Source organism: Miniopterus schreibersii, assembly GCF_964146895.1.
Source record: "Miniopterus schreibersii genome assembly, chromosome: 22".
In the NCBI taxonomy this organism is placed as follows: domain Eukaryota; kingdom Metazoa; phylum Chordata; class Mammalia; order Chiroptera; family Miniopteridae; genus Miniopterus; species Miniopterus schreibersii.
Window position 1 is genome coordinate 14914996 of NC_138124.1, and position 17812 is coordinate 14932807.

Below are 17812 nucleotides of genomic sequence, written 5' to 3' on the forward strand. Positions count from 1 at the left end.
GCGACGGGGGGGGGGGGGGGGGGGGGGAGGCCAGCAGTGGAAGTTTCTCTCTCCCCCTCCCACTCTATCTCTAAAAAAAAAAAAAAATTCAATGCAAAAAATATCCTCCATGGGGATTAACAAAAAGGAAAGGAGTTTCAGGACAGGACCAGATGAACGGATAAAAAGTTCAGAAGTTCAGTGCAATCCTCCTAAGGCGGTGCCGGGTGCAGGGCTTTTTGGAGAATTTGGTTTTCTTGGGGCTCCACAGACCCTCAGTCCAGCCTTCACGCCCCGGTCAGGACAGGCCAGAGGGCTGGACTTTCAACACGCGATGCTGCTGAATCGGGACCACTCCCCGGGCAATGCTGTCCATGTCATTCTGTGAGGCCCGTGTGCAGGAATAAGTATTTTAATTCCTGGCAGATGAATGACTTCATTGGGCATTTAAGATCTCCAAAGATAATAGCCTTTAACTTCCTAACGGGTTCCCAGATTTGTCCCTTATCATCGGATTACAAATTATATTATACTGGCAAATAACACCTACTGTAACGTAATTGCTTAGCGCCCTTCACTGACGTTATAGCTCGTATTTATTGAGCTCCTATGTGTACCAGGCACTATGCTAAGCACTTGACATTGATCTTACTTCTTCCGCTATGGTGTAGGCGGGACCCCTGGATTCCCGCCTGTATCATTCTTAAAGCTTTGGGTAGCTGCTCAGCAGGCCCAGTGACTTTCCCCAAAGCAAGCTTTTCTCCTAAATCAACTGTACTCACCCATTTTTTAAAAATGCTGCAAATATTTTCTCCCAAATCTGTCATTTGCGTTTTAACCTTGATGTTATCCATCATAGAGAAACTTTGAGTATTTTTGTGGTAAAATCTGTCCTTTCCTTTATTATTATAACCCCTCCCCCCCCATACCAGAGGTGTAAAAATATCCTATATTATATTCTTCAGTAATTTTGAAGTTTAACTTTGATTTTTCCCCCCCGGAACTGGTTTTTGTGGAAACGCACTCACTTTTGTAGACAGCTAGTTGTCCCCAAGTGGTGCTTATTAAATAATCCAACTTTCCCCCCCTCAAACACTCCTTTTGTGTGTGCATGGGCTCTCCCATCTGTCCCACCAGTCTGTCCACTCCCACTCCAGGTCACACGCACTGAACTCACGGTCACTCGGGCCTCTTTTGGGGACGAGTGCCTGCCACCCACCTCAGCACGGCCACCCCCCGACTCAGCCGTACTCAGAATCCTCTCACACGTTTACTCTTCCAAATGAACTTTAGAAACTGTCAAAAATTCCAAAAAGTATCCAGTGTCACCAGAATATAATGAATTTATGGGCTGTTTGGAGAAAGCCAGAGTCTATACAGGAAACTGGTATGTATCATCTGGGTCTGCTAAGACCTGCTCTTCAGTTGACGCGTTTAGATTTTATAGGTCGGCCCTTCTATGGTCTACAAATGACGACTCTCCCTCGTCTGCCACACTGCAGGGGTCAGTAGTGCCGGGACTTTCCCAAATAACAGTAGGGCCTGGCCGGTATGGCTCAGTGGTTGAGCATCGACCTAGGATCCAGGAGATCGCGGTTCGATTCCCGGTCGGGGCACAGGCCTGGGCTGCAGGCTCCTCGATCCCCAGCAGGGGGCGAGCAGGAGGCAGCCGATCCATGACTCTCATCATTGATGTTTCTCTCTCTCCCTCTCCCTTCCTCTCTCTGAAATCAATAAAGACATTTTTTTTAAAAAAATAGTAGGTCCTTGGCTAGTTTCTGACTTGAAGAGGACACCTGTGGAGTGTGACTCTTTAGAATGCCATTAACTCTTGTTTTCTGATAAGAGACCTTTATCTAGGTTAGCATGTTTCTTTCTAATCTTATAATCTTAATAAGGGATAGACTGTAAATTTTGCAAAATATCGTTTCAGCATCTATAGAGACGATCACAGATTTTTCTCTGTTAATGAGGCTGAAAGGAAGGCTGACAAGCAGCCACAGTGCCTCTGATTTCTCACAGAGTCCTGGTCCCTGTGCCAGGCACCGAATTCTTCTGCGGGACACACTGACGTGAAGCTTCGTGGCCTGATGGTAGGGACGGTGCTAAGAGCCTCCTCAGGTTGCCCACGCACATGGGAACTTGGAGGCTTCACTCTCTTTCCAGGGAAAGGCAGGCTGCCAGAATAAATACCCCCGCGACTGCAAGGGGCACCCGGGGTGGGGGGAAAAGTGGTGTACAGAGTGCAGGAACCAAAGAGGAATCAGTAGGGTTAAGGACCCCCCCACACCCCTGCCTCCATCCCACAAATCAACACCGAGAACAAGCGCCCACTGTGAGATGGGGGTTTGTACCTGTGACCTGTGACCTCTGGCCAGGACAGTCTAGTGAGTCCTTCGGCCACACTGCAGCCCCTCGCCAGGGAGCACTCCGAGTGGAGCCATCACAGGGAGCGGGGATTCCTCCTACGTCTCCACCTGCTGCCAGCTCTGGGCCGCCACCCCCCCTCCTCCCAGCGCCCCTCTGCTCCTCCTCGTCACAGTCCCTACATGACCACAGGCCCCCTAGAGCCAGCCGACCCTGAGGCCGGGCTGTTACCCACTCAGCCTCCCCTACCTCTCCTGGTTCGTCTCCATCCCATTTTGGGAAAAGCATGGGTGCTTGAGCCTGTGCCCAACTGGGCGGCCACCTACACCCCCAAAGCAGAGGCCGGCCCTGCCCATTCTGACCCAGGGCCTCCTCTCCTGGATCTCACCGGCGTCTGCCCGGCTCCCCAGCACTGGGCCATGGCTTGCTCCCAAACACAGAAGCTACAATAAACAGGAAATGAGTGCCGAGCTCAGTCTGTCACAGTTCTGAGAGGTAGATCGGGACGGGACACCCAGGGTGGCTCGTCCAGCCCGACCTTATGCGAGAGGCAGTCTCTGTGGATGACCTTTCTTTCTCTCCAGGCCACAGGAAGCCCTAGCCCAGGCGGAGGCGAAAGGTGGCAACCTCCATGGGCTCCAAGTAGATGTCGGTGCTGTTGGAGGGCGAGGCCAGAGGGTACAGCAACGTCAAGGAGGTCGGCTGCAGGAAACCCACATCCAGGCCGTGGAAGAGGCTCCCCAGGGCCACCTGTGCAGGGGAGAGGAGGGCAGGGCTGTGCTGGGTGCTCACATGCCAGGTAAGGCAGTTTTCCCTCCATGTAACTCGCTGTGGCCCCGCTCAGCAGCGGTGTCCCTAGTCCCAGGCTCACCCAGACGTGCTCCGCCCGAGCCTAACCTTGGACCTCGGGCTGGAACCGCTGCACCGAGCTGTGAGCTCTTTGCGGACGGGGGCCATGTCTTGGTTCACGTCTGGGTGAGCGTGGGACTGGAGGCATTTACGGGTGCCGCTCAAACAATGACCAGAGCGTGGTGGCTCTCGGTTTTTTAGTTCTGTGTTTTCCAGTTTGTCTGATGGATGTCCCGCCTCATGGAACAGCTGTCCAGCTACATGTCTCTTCTAGAACCTGCCCACTAGGCCTCAGTTGCTTTGAAAACTGATGTCAGCAGCTTCCCTTTAACTCTCTAAAATGCCCAGAGTTGCCCGGCCAGCATGGCTCAGCGGCTGAGCATCGACCTAGGATCCAGGAGGTCACGGTTCAATTCCTGGTCAGGGCACAGGCCCGGGGTGCAGGCTCCTCGATCCCCAGCAGGGGGCGAGCGGGAGGCAGCCGATCCATGACTCTCATCATTGATGTTTCTCTCTCTCTCCCCCCCTTAACTCTCTCTGAAATCAATAAAGACATATTTAAAAAAATAAATAAGTAAAATACCCAGAGTGACCCCTGTCCCGATGGCTGCCTGACCTCCCTGCAGTCTCACCAACGTCTCTCGCGCCTGCCGTTCCCGGCGGCCCCATTTCCCTACCTCCTCTCATCGGGGGCTTCCTTCCCACACCCGGTCCCGCTCACCTTGCCCTGGCTTGTGGTGCAGTTGAAGCCCAAGTTCTTGGCCTCCAGGCCGCAGTCGAAGCCTTTGCGGTGCAAGATGAGAGCAGCCTCCGCCGAGGGCAGGGCGTCCTCCTGGGTGACAGACAGCACAGAGGCGGTCGCCCCTCCGAGCTCACAGGTGCAGCGCACCTCTGCCCGGAAGGCGGCGCTGGGACGGGGGGAGTCTGGGTGCGGACAGGCCAGGACCTGGCCCTGGGGACCCGGGGCTGAGCGGGGTACTCACCTCGGCCTGGAGCGTGCGCAGGTTGAGCAGGTGGAAGTCACAGGGCAGAGAGGAAGCCAGAGGGTGAAAGGAGCGCAGACCGGGCGCTGGGGGCTGCCCCTTGGCCACGGGCAGGGCAAGCACCGGGGCATTCAGGTACGCAGAGGTCAGGTGGCTGAGGAGGGATGGGTAGCTGGCGGAGTGGCCATCTGACACCTGCAAGATTAGCCCAAGATGTGGGTGAGGGCGCGGAGCCAGGGGGAGGGGGGAGGGCAAAGAAGGCCGCGAGGCTGGCGCTGGGAGGGCCGGGACAAGGGGGCCGAGGGCAAGGGCAGAGAGCAAGGTGGGAGATGAGCGGGAGGGCACAGGGGACTGGGGCGGAGGGAGGGGGGTGCCAGGTGGCACAACACGGAGCTTCAGACTCACTGCCCGCGGCCCAGGAATCAAGCCGGCCCCTCGCCACCCCGTCGGGCGCTAGCTCTGCTCCTAAGCCCTGGCTGGCGCCCCGGCCCCACCCCGGGGGAGGCCCCCAGTTACCTCGCTGCCCAGGGTGCGCCTCTCCCACAGGAGGCGGAAGTGGTTGCAGGTTCTCTTGTTGTCTTTGAGGCCCTGGCCCAGGCCACGGTTGTCGTCCTGCATCAGCCGCCGGTCCAAGATCACCTCCAGCTGGCCTGCGGGAGTGAGCTGTGAGTGCCCAGCCCAGGCCCGCAGTGACCTCTGGAAGAACCCCAACCCCAGAGGCTGGGGGATGAGCCCAGTGGGCTGGGCTGGCTAGGAGCTGAGTCACTCAGGACAAAAAGCAGCCCGGGGACCTAGAGCTGGAAGGGGGCTCAGGGAAGGGCTGGTGTCACAGAGGAAACCAGAGGCCCCGAGGGGACAGGCCGGCCCTGCCCCGTGACTCCGAGTGGGGCCCAGCCGGATGTCCGGGCAGGAGCGGCATCCAGGCCGGCTACGTAAACAAACCAAAGCAAATGCAAAACTGCCGTCACCAACCAGCCTTCCGCAGCTGCTGCCAGGGCCCTAACTGGGCAGGTTTAGCCAGGCCGGGCAGGTTCTGCTGACCAAGAATGGTTCGTGCCATGACAATGCCGCTGAGCTTTTCCAATGTCCCTCCCCGCCCCTGGCCCGAAGGGGGTTGCACACCTCAGCTGAGAGTCACCGTTCAATACTCTGCGGGCACCCACCCCCTAGGCGTCTCCGTCAAGGCAGAGGGCGACAGTCCTGCCGCGCCAGCTGTTGACCGCTCGCCCCTCCAGCGTGGAGGTGACGCAGAAGAGAGGGGACAGGGGGGGAGCACACAGCTCCCGCTCCCCACTCACCACTGTGGAGGCTGGAGACACCCAGGGCCTGGGCCGTGTGCAGCGTGAGCCGGTTCTGGGCGTCCTGGATGTAGGCCATGGCCGGCATGGGGTAGAAGTTGGCCTGCAGGGGCAGCTTCTTCAGATACCTCCGGGGCTGCACCTGTGGGGCAAGGCCAGCAGGTCAAGGGCAAGGGCATCTGGGCCCTACTTGGGCCCCAGCCTGAAGGAGGCCCTGACCACTCTCGCCTGGTTCCCCTTCTCCATCAGGGCACCCCCTGCACCCCCCCAGTGCCTCTGACGGAAGCGGAGCACGGTCCACATTCTGTTCCACGGGGTCTCAGGGCCCGGGCCCCGGGGGTCACCTGAAAGCCGTTCAGGTCGGTAAAGAAGGTGCCCTGGCTGCCGATGTCCGTGTGGATGCGCAGGGCCAGCTCCTTGTTGACATAGTCCCGGATGTCCACCACGGATGACACGTCCAGAGACAGCCCCTCCACCCCTGGGCACGGGACGGAGAGCGAGCGTGAGAATGAGCCACAGCCTGAGACTGGGCTGGATGGGCTGTGCCCACCCCCTGGCCACTCCCGGCATTTCTGCCTGGACGTCCTTTGCTCCAAGGGAATTAATGAAGCATCGCCCCTGCCTCGGTGGGTAAGGCGTCAGGGACAGACGTACGAACAGAGAACGGGCCGACCAGAGAGCGTCCCGGCCCGGGGGCCCCCGTCTCCTTCCCGACCCCCCTCATCCGCAGGGCGCACCTGGCAGGTTGTAGAGCCGGACGGCCTGGGTGACGTGCTCGTAGTAGGCCACCACCTCCGAGAAGAAAGGGCCCTCAGTGACACGCAGCACGGGGGGGTCCTTGGGGACGTAGGGCTGGGGAAAGAGCAGGTGGCAGCTGACCCCGCCGCACGGAGCAAGGCAGGCGGGTACCAGCCCCGGGCCGGGCAGGGGAGTTCCCGGGAGGCTCTGGCTGAGTTGGGCGCAAGCCCCCAGGTTGAGCTCCTCGCCACCCCCGCCCCCCACCTCCCAGAGGCCGCCGGGCAGGCAGGGCCCACCCTGGAGGAAGGCCGCAGCCTCCTCACTGCCCCATGCACAGGTCTCCTCGTGCCCGCTGGGGTTTCCGAGGTGTCTCCAGGGTACCTGGGCCTCGCCGTCGGGCAGGAAGAGGTAGGCTCCACTCTTGTCCTTGGACGTGCGGGTGCCGTAGACCAGGAACTTCATGTCCACACGTTGCTCCTCCTTTTCATCCACCCTTCGGATGCTCTGCCAAGAAACACAGCCCTGACCCCTGGCCCCACCCCGGCATGTCAGGCCTGCCCCCTGGGAGGGCACGGACGAACTTCCCCAGGGAGCCGAGCCCAGTTCCCCCGAGGCCCCCCATCGGCCTGGGGGGGGGGGGACCGGCACGCCCAGGGGCCCGCGGCACACGCACCCTCCCCTGGCTCCCGCCCGGGCCCTTTACCTTGAGAAGCCCGCTCAGGCCCGAGAACCAGACCTGCACGTAGCGGTTGCTGAGGGCGAAGTCGCTGGTGCCGGAGTCGACGACGCGCAGCGGGAACGCCTCGTGCCCGCCCACGGCCAGCTTCCGGCCGTGCAGGTAGACCCTCACGGAGGAGGGCAGGGTGCGGTGCCCATCCAGGCCCAGCTGCAGCTGCAGCACCCCGAGGCCCAGCGCGGGAAGGCGCAGGGGCACCGACACCTGCCGGCACAGGGGCGTGAGGCGGCGGGGCCGCCGCCTGGGGCCTGAGCAGGTCCCTGCGCCCGCGGAGGCCTCCGTCCCCTCTTCTGAAAGCGGAGGTGATGTCACTGGCCTCTCATCTCAAATGATACCGGAAAAACTAGGAAGGGGTAACCCCACGCTGAGCTTGCAATAACGGTTTGCCACACGAGTGGCTCGGGGGGGGGGGAACAGAAGGGCATTTTATCGTTACTACGGCCAACCTCACCTGCCCTCCAAGGGGAGACGCAGGTCCCACAAGTGACCGTCCTCTGGGCAACCCCCGTCCCCAACCCGGGGAGTAAGCAGGAGGGCGGGGGGCTGGTGCTGAAGGACGGAGGCCCGAGACCCACCGGCTGAGCCCGTCTCACCTGGTAGACGTCAGGGACCACGTCGGTGGCGGAGCTCCAGTGAGCGCTGAGCTGCACGGCCAGGGGCTGACCCTCCTCCGAAAACACACGCACCCGGGGCGAGCTGACCAGCAGGGACACCACGCTGAGCCGCTCCTGGTCCAGCGGGTTGAAGAGCACCACGTACCTGTGGGTGGCCGGTGAGCTCACCCCGGAGGCCGCTGCCCCGGGGGGGTGGGGGGCAGGTGTGCGGGTGGGAGGGTGCTGGGGGCCCAGGAGTGGCTCTGCCTCTGGGCCCGGCCTGGTCCGGCTCACCTGGGCGAGGAATCCAGCTGGATCACCGTGCGCTCGGGCAGGGCGTCGTGGGTTAAGCGGGTGTCGTCCTGGGCGGGAAGGGAAGGGAAGAGCCATGGCAGGGCTCAGCCTGACTCAGCACCCCGGTGCCTCCCCACCAGCCTGTCCTGCATGGGGACCACCCGCTGCACGGGGCACAGATCTTCACACCCCAGGACCGGGAAGGAAGGGAGGAGGAGCACCCTCAGACCCCAGCGCTTGGGATGGGTCCCCCAGAGCAGATCCGGGGCTGGGGCTCACCATCTGGAGGAAGGGCGCCTCGGGGTCGAAGCGGTAGGTCTCCTTGTCGCCCAGGACCAGGTAGTGAGCTGCGTTGATGATGACCTGCTTCAGGCCGACGAGGGAGCGCAGCAGCCTGGGGGACAGGAGAGGGACGGTGGGGAAGATGACCACGGCCACTGTCCAGGCTGCCAGCTGGACAAGGCGCTGGGAGGCCTGCCAGCGGGTGGTGGGCATGGAGCTGGGGAGGGGGGGCAGGGCTCGCACCTGACCCCGTAGTCCACCACGACGGCCTCCTTGGCGGTGCCCGTGATGGCGTCGTGGTGCTGGAAGAGCCCCAGGGTGCGCCGGGCCTCCGTCAGAAGGGCGAAGTTCGCCAGCGGGTACTGGGCGGCCCGGCCCGCGCGGCGGGCGTGAGCCACAGCCAGGCTGTACAGGATCTCTGCCCCCCTGCCCGGGGACACGAGTCAGCGCCTGCGCCACAGCTGCCAGGGTCCCCTCCTCTGCGCCCCCTCCCGGCTCTCACCGCAGGTGGGCCTCCAGGACGCGGTCCAAGCTCTTGTAGAAGGGCCGGGAGGTGTAGTAGCCCGTCCAGTAGTGGTCCTCGCGGTCGGCGTAGGAGAAGAAATCTCCGCTCAGGACGGGAAACCCCGGGGGCCGGGCGCCCGGCTCCACCCCTGCCCTCTTGTACAGGGCATCGAAGTAGTCGGAGAGGGTGCCAAACTGGGCCTGCGGGGACCCCCAAACCCGTCCCCGTCAGCGCCAGAGCTTCCTGGGAGCTCACTGTGGCCCTGTGCTGCAGCCGGGGCTGGGGGCCGGGGTCCCGCCCATGCCACCCTGTCCCTGTCCCTGTCCCTGCCACCCTCTGGGCCTCACGTCCCATCGGGGGGCCCGGGAAAGAATTCTGAGAAAGGGAAGCCTGGCCCGGGGTCGGGAATGAGCCCTGGTCCGGAGCCAGGGGTGGGGGGCCCCTCGCACCTGCACGTGGAGGTCGGGCTTGCTGTTGAGGAAGTCGAAGAGCCGCTGGTAGTTGAAGAACTGGGCGTCCCACTCCTGGGGCTTGTCGTAGCGGAAGTCGTCGCCCAGCGGCACCAGCAGGACGTTGCTTCGGAAGAGCCGGGACTTCTTGCGATACTGGTCCAGGAGCAGGGCCGCCCTGCGGGAGGCTCGGGGTTACAGGCTCCGGAGCAGGCCCCTCTCAGCACCCCCGTGGGGGAGGCACTGGGCCTGCAGATGCCCACCTCCCGGGCTGGCAAACCCCGTCCTGGAGCCCGGCGCTCCCCAGGCAGAGCGTCAAGCCTCCTTCCCCGTGATTCTCCTGAGACGCACTGAAGACGTGCCCAGGCTCCTCCGGGCAGGGACCCAGGGACAGGCACAAGGGACAGGGGTGGGCCAGCCCACAAGGGAAGGCAGAACCCGGCCCCGCGTGTTTCCATGGGTGTGTCCGGCTGCCCCCTCGTCCCGCCGCAGTGCTAACGTCAGCTTCCACCTCTCCACGCGGGTGGCCCTCGAGGCCTTTCCTCCCCACCCTGGAATTCCTATTGCTTTCTGTACCTAATAAATCTTAAGTGTTCAGGTTCCACCCACATCCCAAACCACTGGGATCCCGACCCCGACACTCCGGCTTCATTCTCTTCGTGAAAAGTAAGGAGTAGGGACCCGGGAGCCAGACCAGGCCAACGCCAGCTCCCCATGTACCGGCTGAGTGGCCTTGGGCGGGCGACTTAACCTCTCTGGGCCTCAGAGTCACCGAGGGTGACATCACGCCATTATGAACGGCATGAATTAATATTAATACTTGGAACAGCTCCTGGCCCCTAGGAGAAACTATACACAAACGTTTACTTATTTTTTTCACCTAAGCTACTGGTAAAATCAACAGACAAGCAGGGCCCTGCGGCACGTCACCAGAGCCCCTTCTCTTTTTAGATCAATCTACAGACGTGTGGCAGGTCGCGGTGTCGAGGGTCGACCAGCTACGAAGCTAAGACGATGGAATTACCCCACGACCTGCTCGCTGCCCACCCGGGCCGCCACCTGTGGCTCACAGAGGCTGCGTTAAGGGAAATCCTGCCCCCGCGGCCCTCGGTTTCTGGATCCTGGAAACAAAAGACCCCTTTCTTTCCCTCCGGTCACACGGCTTTTTACCTCTTGGACATCACGGAAACTGAAAACCAGTTGGACCTGTTATGTTCTTAAGGCCAGCCCGGCGCTGGCGACATCGCTGTTCCCGATCACCCTGAGCCCGCACTTTCCCAGGGGGTCCGTTTCAGCACCGGCCACATGCTGGGGGTCCCCAAGGGTTCTCTCAGGGGGAACCCGCCTGCTTTCTCCGAGGCCAGGGGCTGTGGGGCGGGACCACACATGCACCCAGACGGGGCTCTGGGATCTTGGAGCGTGGAGGGTCCCGGGGGGCTTTAAGCCAAGGCAGGATGCCTGAGCTCAGCGAAGGCGCATGAGGCTGGAGGCTGAAGGAACGGTACCCCGTTTGAGAATGATTCACCCCCGAGCCCCCCGAGCAGCCCCCCGAGCGGCTCTGACCGTCTGTTAGGACACAGAGGTAAAGCATCTGCGAAACGGGGTTCCTACGAGTCACCCCGGTTTCCCAGGGAGACTCACAGGGGAGCTGTGGGCCTGACCTACACCCCGACCTTACGAAGCCCAGACCAGAGCCCCGGGCTGGCGGGCGGCAAATACCTCTCGGCCACGTTGGCCTCGGTGATGGCCCGAGGAGGCACCTTCCAGGGGCAGTTGATGCGCCCGCCGGGCAAACGTTTGAAATCGAACTGGCAGCAGATCTTGGGGTCCGGGCCACAGGTGTGGGGGACATCGTAGCTGTAGAAGGGCATCATGTGGCAGAAGATGTCTGTGCTGGAGTCCGAGTCTGGAGAAGACACAGCGGGCAGTCAGCCAGCAGCAGGCCGAGCCGGGAGCTGGCACAGGGGCACCAGCCGGCCAGCGATCTGCTCCAGCGACAGGCGGCCCCGATGAGGGGGAGGGAGGCTCAACCCGGACTTAAGGCTGCCGGCCAAGGGTCAGCAAGCAGGTACCCCGGGGGGGGGGACGCGGATCCCATAGAGGCCAGAGATCAACACGACCCCCACCTGACCCGAAGGAGGGGGAGCTTCTGGTGGCCTGTCCTGAGATCCCTGCCCTTCCCCAGGGCAAACGACCACTGTCACCCCCTCCACCCTACCTGGGCTTACCCCAGGTCTGCCTCCACATGAACTCCAGGCTGTGGGTGGCCGCAAAGTGCTTCTTGATGGCGTAGTGCACCCTCTGGATGAGCATGCTGGTCAGGTTGGCACGGCGCAGCAGGTAGGCCATGGTGGGGCTGTGTCCGAAGGGGTCCACGGCCCAGCCCGCGCGCGGGGCTGCACCTGGGCAGGGGAACCGAAGCCAGAGGCCCTAACACCTCAGCACCGGGGGACTGGCCTCCCGGGGCTGGGGTCCCAGGTCCCTTCCTGACGCCACACCGGGCCCTTGATGGGGGAAGTAGCACATAAAAAAAAACAACAACCCCCCCCTGCCAACCCCTGCACCTTAAAGCGCCTGGCGACCCTCTGGGCCCAGCTCCGGGGGGCAGACTCCCTTTCCTGAGTCCGGCCTCACCGAGGTTTCTCTCCAGCCACTGGTGTCCCTCGATGAGCTGGTCGATCAGTGCAAAGTAATGGGAGTTGGCCTCGTCGGGCATCACCCAGCCTCCCGTCGCAATCTCCAGCTGCCCATTTCCCACCAGCCTGCAGTTACAAGCTCACCCTCAGCGTGGGGCGGGGACACCTGCCCAGTCGCACCAGAAGACGATGCCGGGGCTCGTGCACAGGGGCCTTGCTGAGCCAGCTCAGCTGAACCTGGGACCCGGGGGACAAACACGTGCCCTCCTTTCTCGCCAGCCAGCTTCCGTGCCCTCCTGGCCCTGCCTGCCTGCGGACGCTATGTGTGCGCCCAGGGGCCTGGCCCCTCTGCCATCACTTCTCATCCCTGCCACAGCGGCACCCACCCCCGGCTTCGGGGTCACCGCACACCCACCCCGGGCCCAGAGGACAGCCCTCCCACGCCTCCCGATGGGCACTGGCCTTCGGACGGCCGCTCTCTTTTGCGCGTTGATGTTGTCCCACCACTTGGCAAAGAAGGAGACTTCGGCCCAGAGGAAGCGCCGCCGGGGGTCCTCCTGCAGCTTGGACACCATGCTGTTGAGGATGTGCTGAGTCTGCTCCGCGTAGTACTTGTCAAAGGTCTTGATCCAGCCTGGGGGCCAAGGAGGGGTCCCCTGAGGAAGCCGCGTCTTCTCCACCTGTCCCTCCCTCCCTCCCCTTTGCCGTCAGAGCCCACGCCCCGCCCGGCTCCGGGGCCCTGGGGGCCCTCACCTGGGTCATTGTGAGAGTGGGGCACCACGAACACCTGCAGGTCTTCCGCGTCCCAGTCGTGCGGGCCGTAGGAGATGTCGAAGCCTTGCTTCCACACCCCGCCGTCCACGTTGTCGAAAGGCAGCTCCTCGGACACGGTGAGCATCTGCCGGGCGGGACACAGCTCAGCGCCCCTCCCACGGCCGCCGGGCGGGGGTCCCTGCGCGCCCCGGCTCTCACCTGCAGCTCTGGCTTCTGGCCCCGGCCCCCTAAAGCGAACTGGCAGTCCTGGGGGGAGACGGAGAAGAAGCTGGGCCGGGGCTCCGGCGGCACCACCCAGGAGCCGTTGGCCGTGTAGTAGGGCAGCAGGCCGGGCGGGCCCTCGGCGTTGGCCGTCAGCTCCAGCACGGACTCCTTGATGTGGCTGATGATCTCGTGGTTCTCTTCCAGCAGCTGCTCCAGCTGCTCGATGCGATTCTGCAGCACAGAAATTTGGCTCTGCCGGGAAACCAGGACGCGATCACCCGCCGCTCCTGGCGCCTCGGGAGCTCCCTCTGCCTGGGGCCCAGCACCTGAGGCCTGGTGTGACCCTGCCCTCCCCAGGGGAAGGCGGAACCGCGGGCCCACGGGGACGGTGGCTCTGGCCAGACAAGGGGAAAAGCTGCAAATCACTACGAGGAGGAGGAGGACTGCAGTCCACCTGCGCCGGTGGCACCCTCACTCTCTAGCTCCAGGGTCGCAGAGGCGTCACCTCGCGTGCCTATCGAGTCTCAACAGGCGGCACTGCGCCCACAAGGAAGGCACCCCGGCTCCCTGGGAACGTGGCGCAAGCCATCAGCAACGTGTGCCGCGAATTCCCGAGTCAGAGCAGCGGGCAGTCCGTCCGCCCTGCCGCGTCCCCTCCTTCCTCCTCGGATATCACTGCTTTCAGCTCTGGGTTTCCAGAAAAGCTGCCTCTTGGGAAGCTCTGGGCCTGGGCCGACGCGGCTGTCCAGCCGCCCGGGGCGCTCACCTGAGCCCCGAGGACCGGTAACGGGGAGGCCTCGGGCGCCGGGCGCCACTCACCCGGGGGAAGTTCCCGCCGGCCTGGTGCCGGGCGGGGTCGTGCTGCACACGGTCCAGCATGAGGTAGAGCGAGAAGACGGCCACGCAGAAGACGGCCGCCCCGCACACGGTCACCTGCTTCTTCAGCTTCATGCTGGCCGGCCGCCACGCACACCTGGGGCAGGAGGGACGCGGCGGGTAGCTCCGACGGCCAAAGTCCCCTGGGTGAACTTTTCCACCAAGTGCCCCGGTGGGTCCCTGGCTCCCCAGAAAAGCAAACTTCGAAGCAACACCGGCTGTGCGTCCTGACCGCACCCGGCTGACACACATACGGAGAAAGCACACCCATCTGGGGCTGGTCCCGCCTCGCCCCATAGCAGCTCTCCCCTTGGGTGAACCTCTTGACTCTCTCTGCCCAGGCTGAGGCCATAAAAAAAAAAAACAAACAAACAAAAAAAAACACCCAACGAAACCAGATAACAAACTTCCCGGCTCTGACTCCAGAGGTCACGGCACCCCCTCCGGATGACAGCCAGCTCCCCGCAGAGCTTATCGACAAGGAAGCAGCAGGCCGGCTGCAAAGGAGCCGGGGTCCAGGCCCCCCGGTGCCCCCTGGTTCTGGTTTCAGAGGAACTGGCTGCTATGTGTTTGGACTTAAGCGCAGAAGCGAAGCCCGGGCCTGTCTCCCCGCGGCCCAGGACCGGCCCCTGCCTGGCGCTGAGACACGGGGCGCATTTAAAAAGCAGCAGCTCAGGTTTCCAACGGGCGCCTTCTCCCCGCTTGTTCTGATTCCGCAGCGGGTAACTTTCAGCCTCTGCTCACCCAGCATTTAGGGGGACCCCCTGGGAAGCCAGCAGCCGCTGATGCTGAAGATCCCCCCGCCCTGGGTAGGGGGAGATCAGGCAGAGCTGCCCGATTGCGGGGCAACTTCCGACGGCCAGAGCCCGCTGCCCCCCCCCCCGCCTGCGGGCCCCCCACTTGCCTGGCGAGCGTCGGGGGTGCTGGGGGGGGCGCGCTCCCGGCTCCCTCTGCCCGGTGCCCTACTTCGCGCGATCTGATTCCGCTCCGGGGCCTCGGGGCAATATTTTTAGCCCCGGGCTGGTTCCAGGCCAAAGCGGGTGGAGCTGCGGAGACACGGTGGGTTCACCGGGGGGCGCCGGGGGGTCCAGCGCCCTCCCCACCCCCGACCCCGCCGGCCCCGGGACCGCGACAGCTGCCCGATGCGGGAGCGCGGGCCTCCCGCAACCCTCCGCGGTGCGCGCCCGGCGCATTACCCTCCGCGCCGCCCCGGGCCCGCCGGCCTCGCGGGGCCCCTCACATGCCCGGGGCGAGGCAGCGACGCGGGGAAGGCGGCCGCCCCGGCTCCGTGCGCCGCAGCCGCGCTCCCGCGGGGCCAGGGCCGCCCGCGCGCTCCGATGCGCCCTCCCGCCCGCCCGCGCGCGCCCGTGCCCGGCCTCCCTCCCTCCCCCGGCGGCCGCGGGCGGAGCAGCGTGCGGGGCGGGGACAATCTCACGGCCCCGGCCCCGGCCCCGCCCCGCCCGCCCGACCCCACGCGGCCCCACGCGGCCCCGCCCAGCCGTGCGCTCCGCGCAATGACCCCGGCCGCGCGCAGTGCGTGCGCCACCCTGCGCCCGGCCGGCACGACGGGGCTTTTATTTGGCCCGAACCCCGCCGGGGTCCGCGCTGCGCCCGCGGGGCGGGGGAGACGCTTTCCGCGCGCGACCCGCGCCGCAGAGGCAGCCACGCTGCGCCGCAGCTTCAGCCCCGGCCGGGCGCTGCTGCCCCCTGGCGGTGCGGGGCCGCCGTCAACCCCGTTCCCGTTTCCCACCCACCGTCCAATTTCAACAGCGCGGAACTGTCTTGGGGAACCTTTTCCTGGGCGTCTGTTTTTTTTATTTTTTTAATCATTTTGAAGCGGAATCAACCATCCTGCAGGGAGTGTCCCCACGAATTCCACGTCGGTCTCCTTGTTAAATTACCTGGGCACAATCTAAGGGCTGAAAATACTGGGCATAGGATGGCTCCCCAGGGGTGTGCCCGTCTCCACCGTCAATTACAAAATGTTCAGTATTGTTTAAACTTTTTTTTTTGGTTGATTAAGCAGATTTAAAAATGCCACCTCCGCGGCTCAGCTGGTGAGCACCCACCTAGGTTCAATTCCAGGTCAGGGGTGCAGGCTCCTCCATCCCCAGTAGGGGGCGCGCAGGAGCAGCTGATCCATGACTCTCATCGTTGCTGTTTCTCTCTCTCCCCCCCCTCTCCTTTTCTCTCTCTGAAATCAATAAAAATATATTTTTAAAAATTAAAAATGCCACTTCCTTGTTTTAAATCCCATTTCTTGGATCACCATCAGGAACGCTTTTCTAGCTTTATTGACTAAGTAAGTTGCTAGATCTGGACCGGGCCCATCTCCTCTATGTCTCTCCGTGTTTTGCCCTGTGTTCTGGGACATTTCTCTCCCAACGCGTCCACTGAATTGTTCATTTTGGCAATCGGGATCTTAATGTTCAAGAACCCTTGTCCGTTCTCTGCTAGATTTTTTTTTTTTTAATTGTAGGTATAACGTAACGGTATATGGCACAAGTCTTAAGGGCACAGATTGATAGGTTTTGATAAGTGTATATACACAAGTCTAATCACCACTCAGACCAAAGCATAGAACAGGTTCCCCAACAGGTTCTCCAACAGGTTCCCTTCCATCAAGAGGTCAAGCAGTCACTAAGTGCCGTGCGGTGGCTTAAAGGGCCACTGCGAAGTCCCATGTGTGTTTTAGGCTGTGGTGTCCCCCCCCCCCATTTCTTTTTCTCTCTACTTCAGTTTAAATATCTTCTATTACTCCATGTTCAAGTTCACTAATCCTGTCTTCTGATGTGTCGAATCACTATAATAGTGACTTTATACTTTAGTTCTAGGAATTTTTAAAATATATATATATCTTTATTGATTTCAGAGACAGGGAGGGAGAGAAACATCAATGATGAGTCATTGATCGGCTGCCTCCTGCTCGCCCCCTACTGGGGACCCAGGAGGCTGCAACCTGGGCCTGGGCCCTGACCAGGAATCGAACCGCAACCTCCTGGATCCTACGTCAATTCTCAACCGCTGAGCCAGGCACAGCTGGGCCCAGTTATTTGTAAATCCTTGTCTGCCAACTCCAGCATCTGTATCATCTGTGGGCCTGCTTCTATTGTTTATTTTTTCTCATGTGTCGGCCCCGTTTTTGCTTCGTTTTGTGTGTTTTATCATTTTCGCTTGGATGCTACATGTTGGGTGTAACAGAAGGGTAGGGCCTTCAGACTATGTTATCACTTTTCCCCACCCTCACCTCCCAGCCCAGAGGAGATAGTCACCTTCATGTAACCAAGTACTGAGCCAAGTTGGGGCAGAGTTATAGTTCTGGCAAATCTCAGTCCTCCTCTGGATTGTCCCTGTCCCTTATGAGTGGCCTTCTTGGATTTGGGGTTGAAAGCCTGGCCCGTTTCTCTCTCAGCCCTTCAAAATCTGCTCTTCAGAGATTCAGGGTTAGCTCTTTAGCCTCTCAATCTGCACAGGCTCAAAATCTGGCCAATATCTTGAGGACGAGAACAGTTGCTTGTTTCAGGCTCCCCTCTCCTCTAAATACTCTAAGGCTGTGGCACTTGTCTTCCCGGCCCCGGCCTTTCCCAGTTGCCCGAGTGGCTCCAGAACTCAGCAAACTGTCCATGGGGAAAGCTGGCTTTGCATTTTGGGGCTCTCCTTGTGCCCAATCCATAGCATAGAAACGGCTTGTTTCTCCTTTCCTCAGCAGAGTTTCTCTGTTTGGGACAATTCTGACCATCGGAGACGTCCCAAGTCAGCAAATGTCTCAGGGAAACAAACAGCTACCCATCATTCAAGGGGCCCTTTCTGCCTAGAAATTTTAGTTAATCTGGTTCTTATGTCTCCCAACACCCTCCAATCTATTTAAAAATGATGATTGCCAGCTAGTTTCCTCCTCCTTGCTGCAAAGAGAGCGGTGGCCTGCAGAGACCTACCACATCCTATCCGAAAGCAGAAGTCCTCCGGTTCTGCTTTTTACCGCTTCCAATAAAGACATGATTTGACTTCTTTAATATTTCCACCCAGTCGCACTCGAGCGTGTCTCCTCTTGTTTAAAGAAGTTACAGGGCTTTCATGTCTTTGACAACAGATGTCAACTATTTCCTAAACTTTTTTGGGGGATTGGCCACATGGCCTCCAAGTTCTCCTTTGTTCTTGGTGCTACACATCTTTCCCATTTATGTTTTTCAGTTTGTTCATATTATTCATTTTCTTGGCGCTCACTGTTGCTGCTCGAAAGTATCAGATG

General features: G+C 61.4%; 1 protein-coding gene across 2 annotated transcripts; it reads right to left on the bottom strand.

Annotated features, from left to right (window-relative positions):
- Positions 1-1297: 1297 nt before the first annotated feature.
- On the bottom strand, positions 1298-14919 carry MAN2A2 (mannosidase alpha class 2A member 2). Of its 2 annotated transcripts, XM_081124444.1 has the most exons (24): positions 14760-14919; positions 14468-14609; positions 13507-13660; positions 12682-12939; positions 12463-12607; positions 12172-12343; positions 11708-11835; positions 11302-11475; positions 10793-10979; positions 9074-9251; positions 8622-8824; positions 8363-8545; positions 8117-8231; positions 7838-7905; positions 7544-7709; positions 6918-7154; positions 6596-6718; positions 6214-6328; positions 5821-5954; positions 5477-5618; positions 4695-4828; positions 4179-4373; positions 3917-4027; positions 1298-3096 (listed from the first exon to the last, which is right to left on the bottom strand). In XM_081124444.1, exons 3-24 carry the CDS (start codon positions 13636-13638, stop codon positions 2944-2946), a joined length of 3453 nt encoding a protein of 1150 aa, XP_080980570.1. In that variant the 5' UTR covers positions 13639-13660; positions 14468-14609; positions 14760-14919; the 3' UTR covers positions 1298-2943. The 2 variants fall into 2 exon arrangements, with proteins under 2 accessions (XP_080980570.1, XP_080980571.1); XM_081124445.1 differs by lacking the exon at positions 14760-14919 and having other exon boundaries at positions 12682-12918; positions 14468-14550.
- Between the last annotated feature and the right edge of the window lie 2893 nt (positions 14920-17812).

Excerpts from the sequence above, each read along its gene's own strand:
- MAN2A2 (XM_081124444.1), bottom strand. The coding sequence starts at position 13,638 with ATGAAGCTGAAGAAGCAGGTGACCGTGTGCGGGGCGGCCGTCTTCTGC. Across the intron at positions 4,374-4,694 it reads GGCGCACCCTGGGCAGCGAG|GTGTCAGATGGCCACTCCGC; the intron begins GTAACTGGGGGC and ends CTAATCTTGCAG. Across the intron at positions 3,097-3,916 it reads GCACCACAAGCCAGGGCAAG|GTGGCCCTGGGGAGCCTCTT; the intron begins GTGAGCGGGACC and ends TCCCCTGCACAG.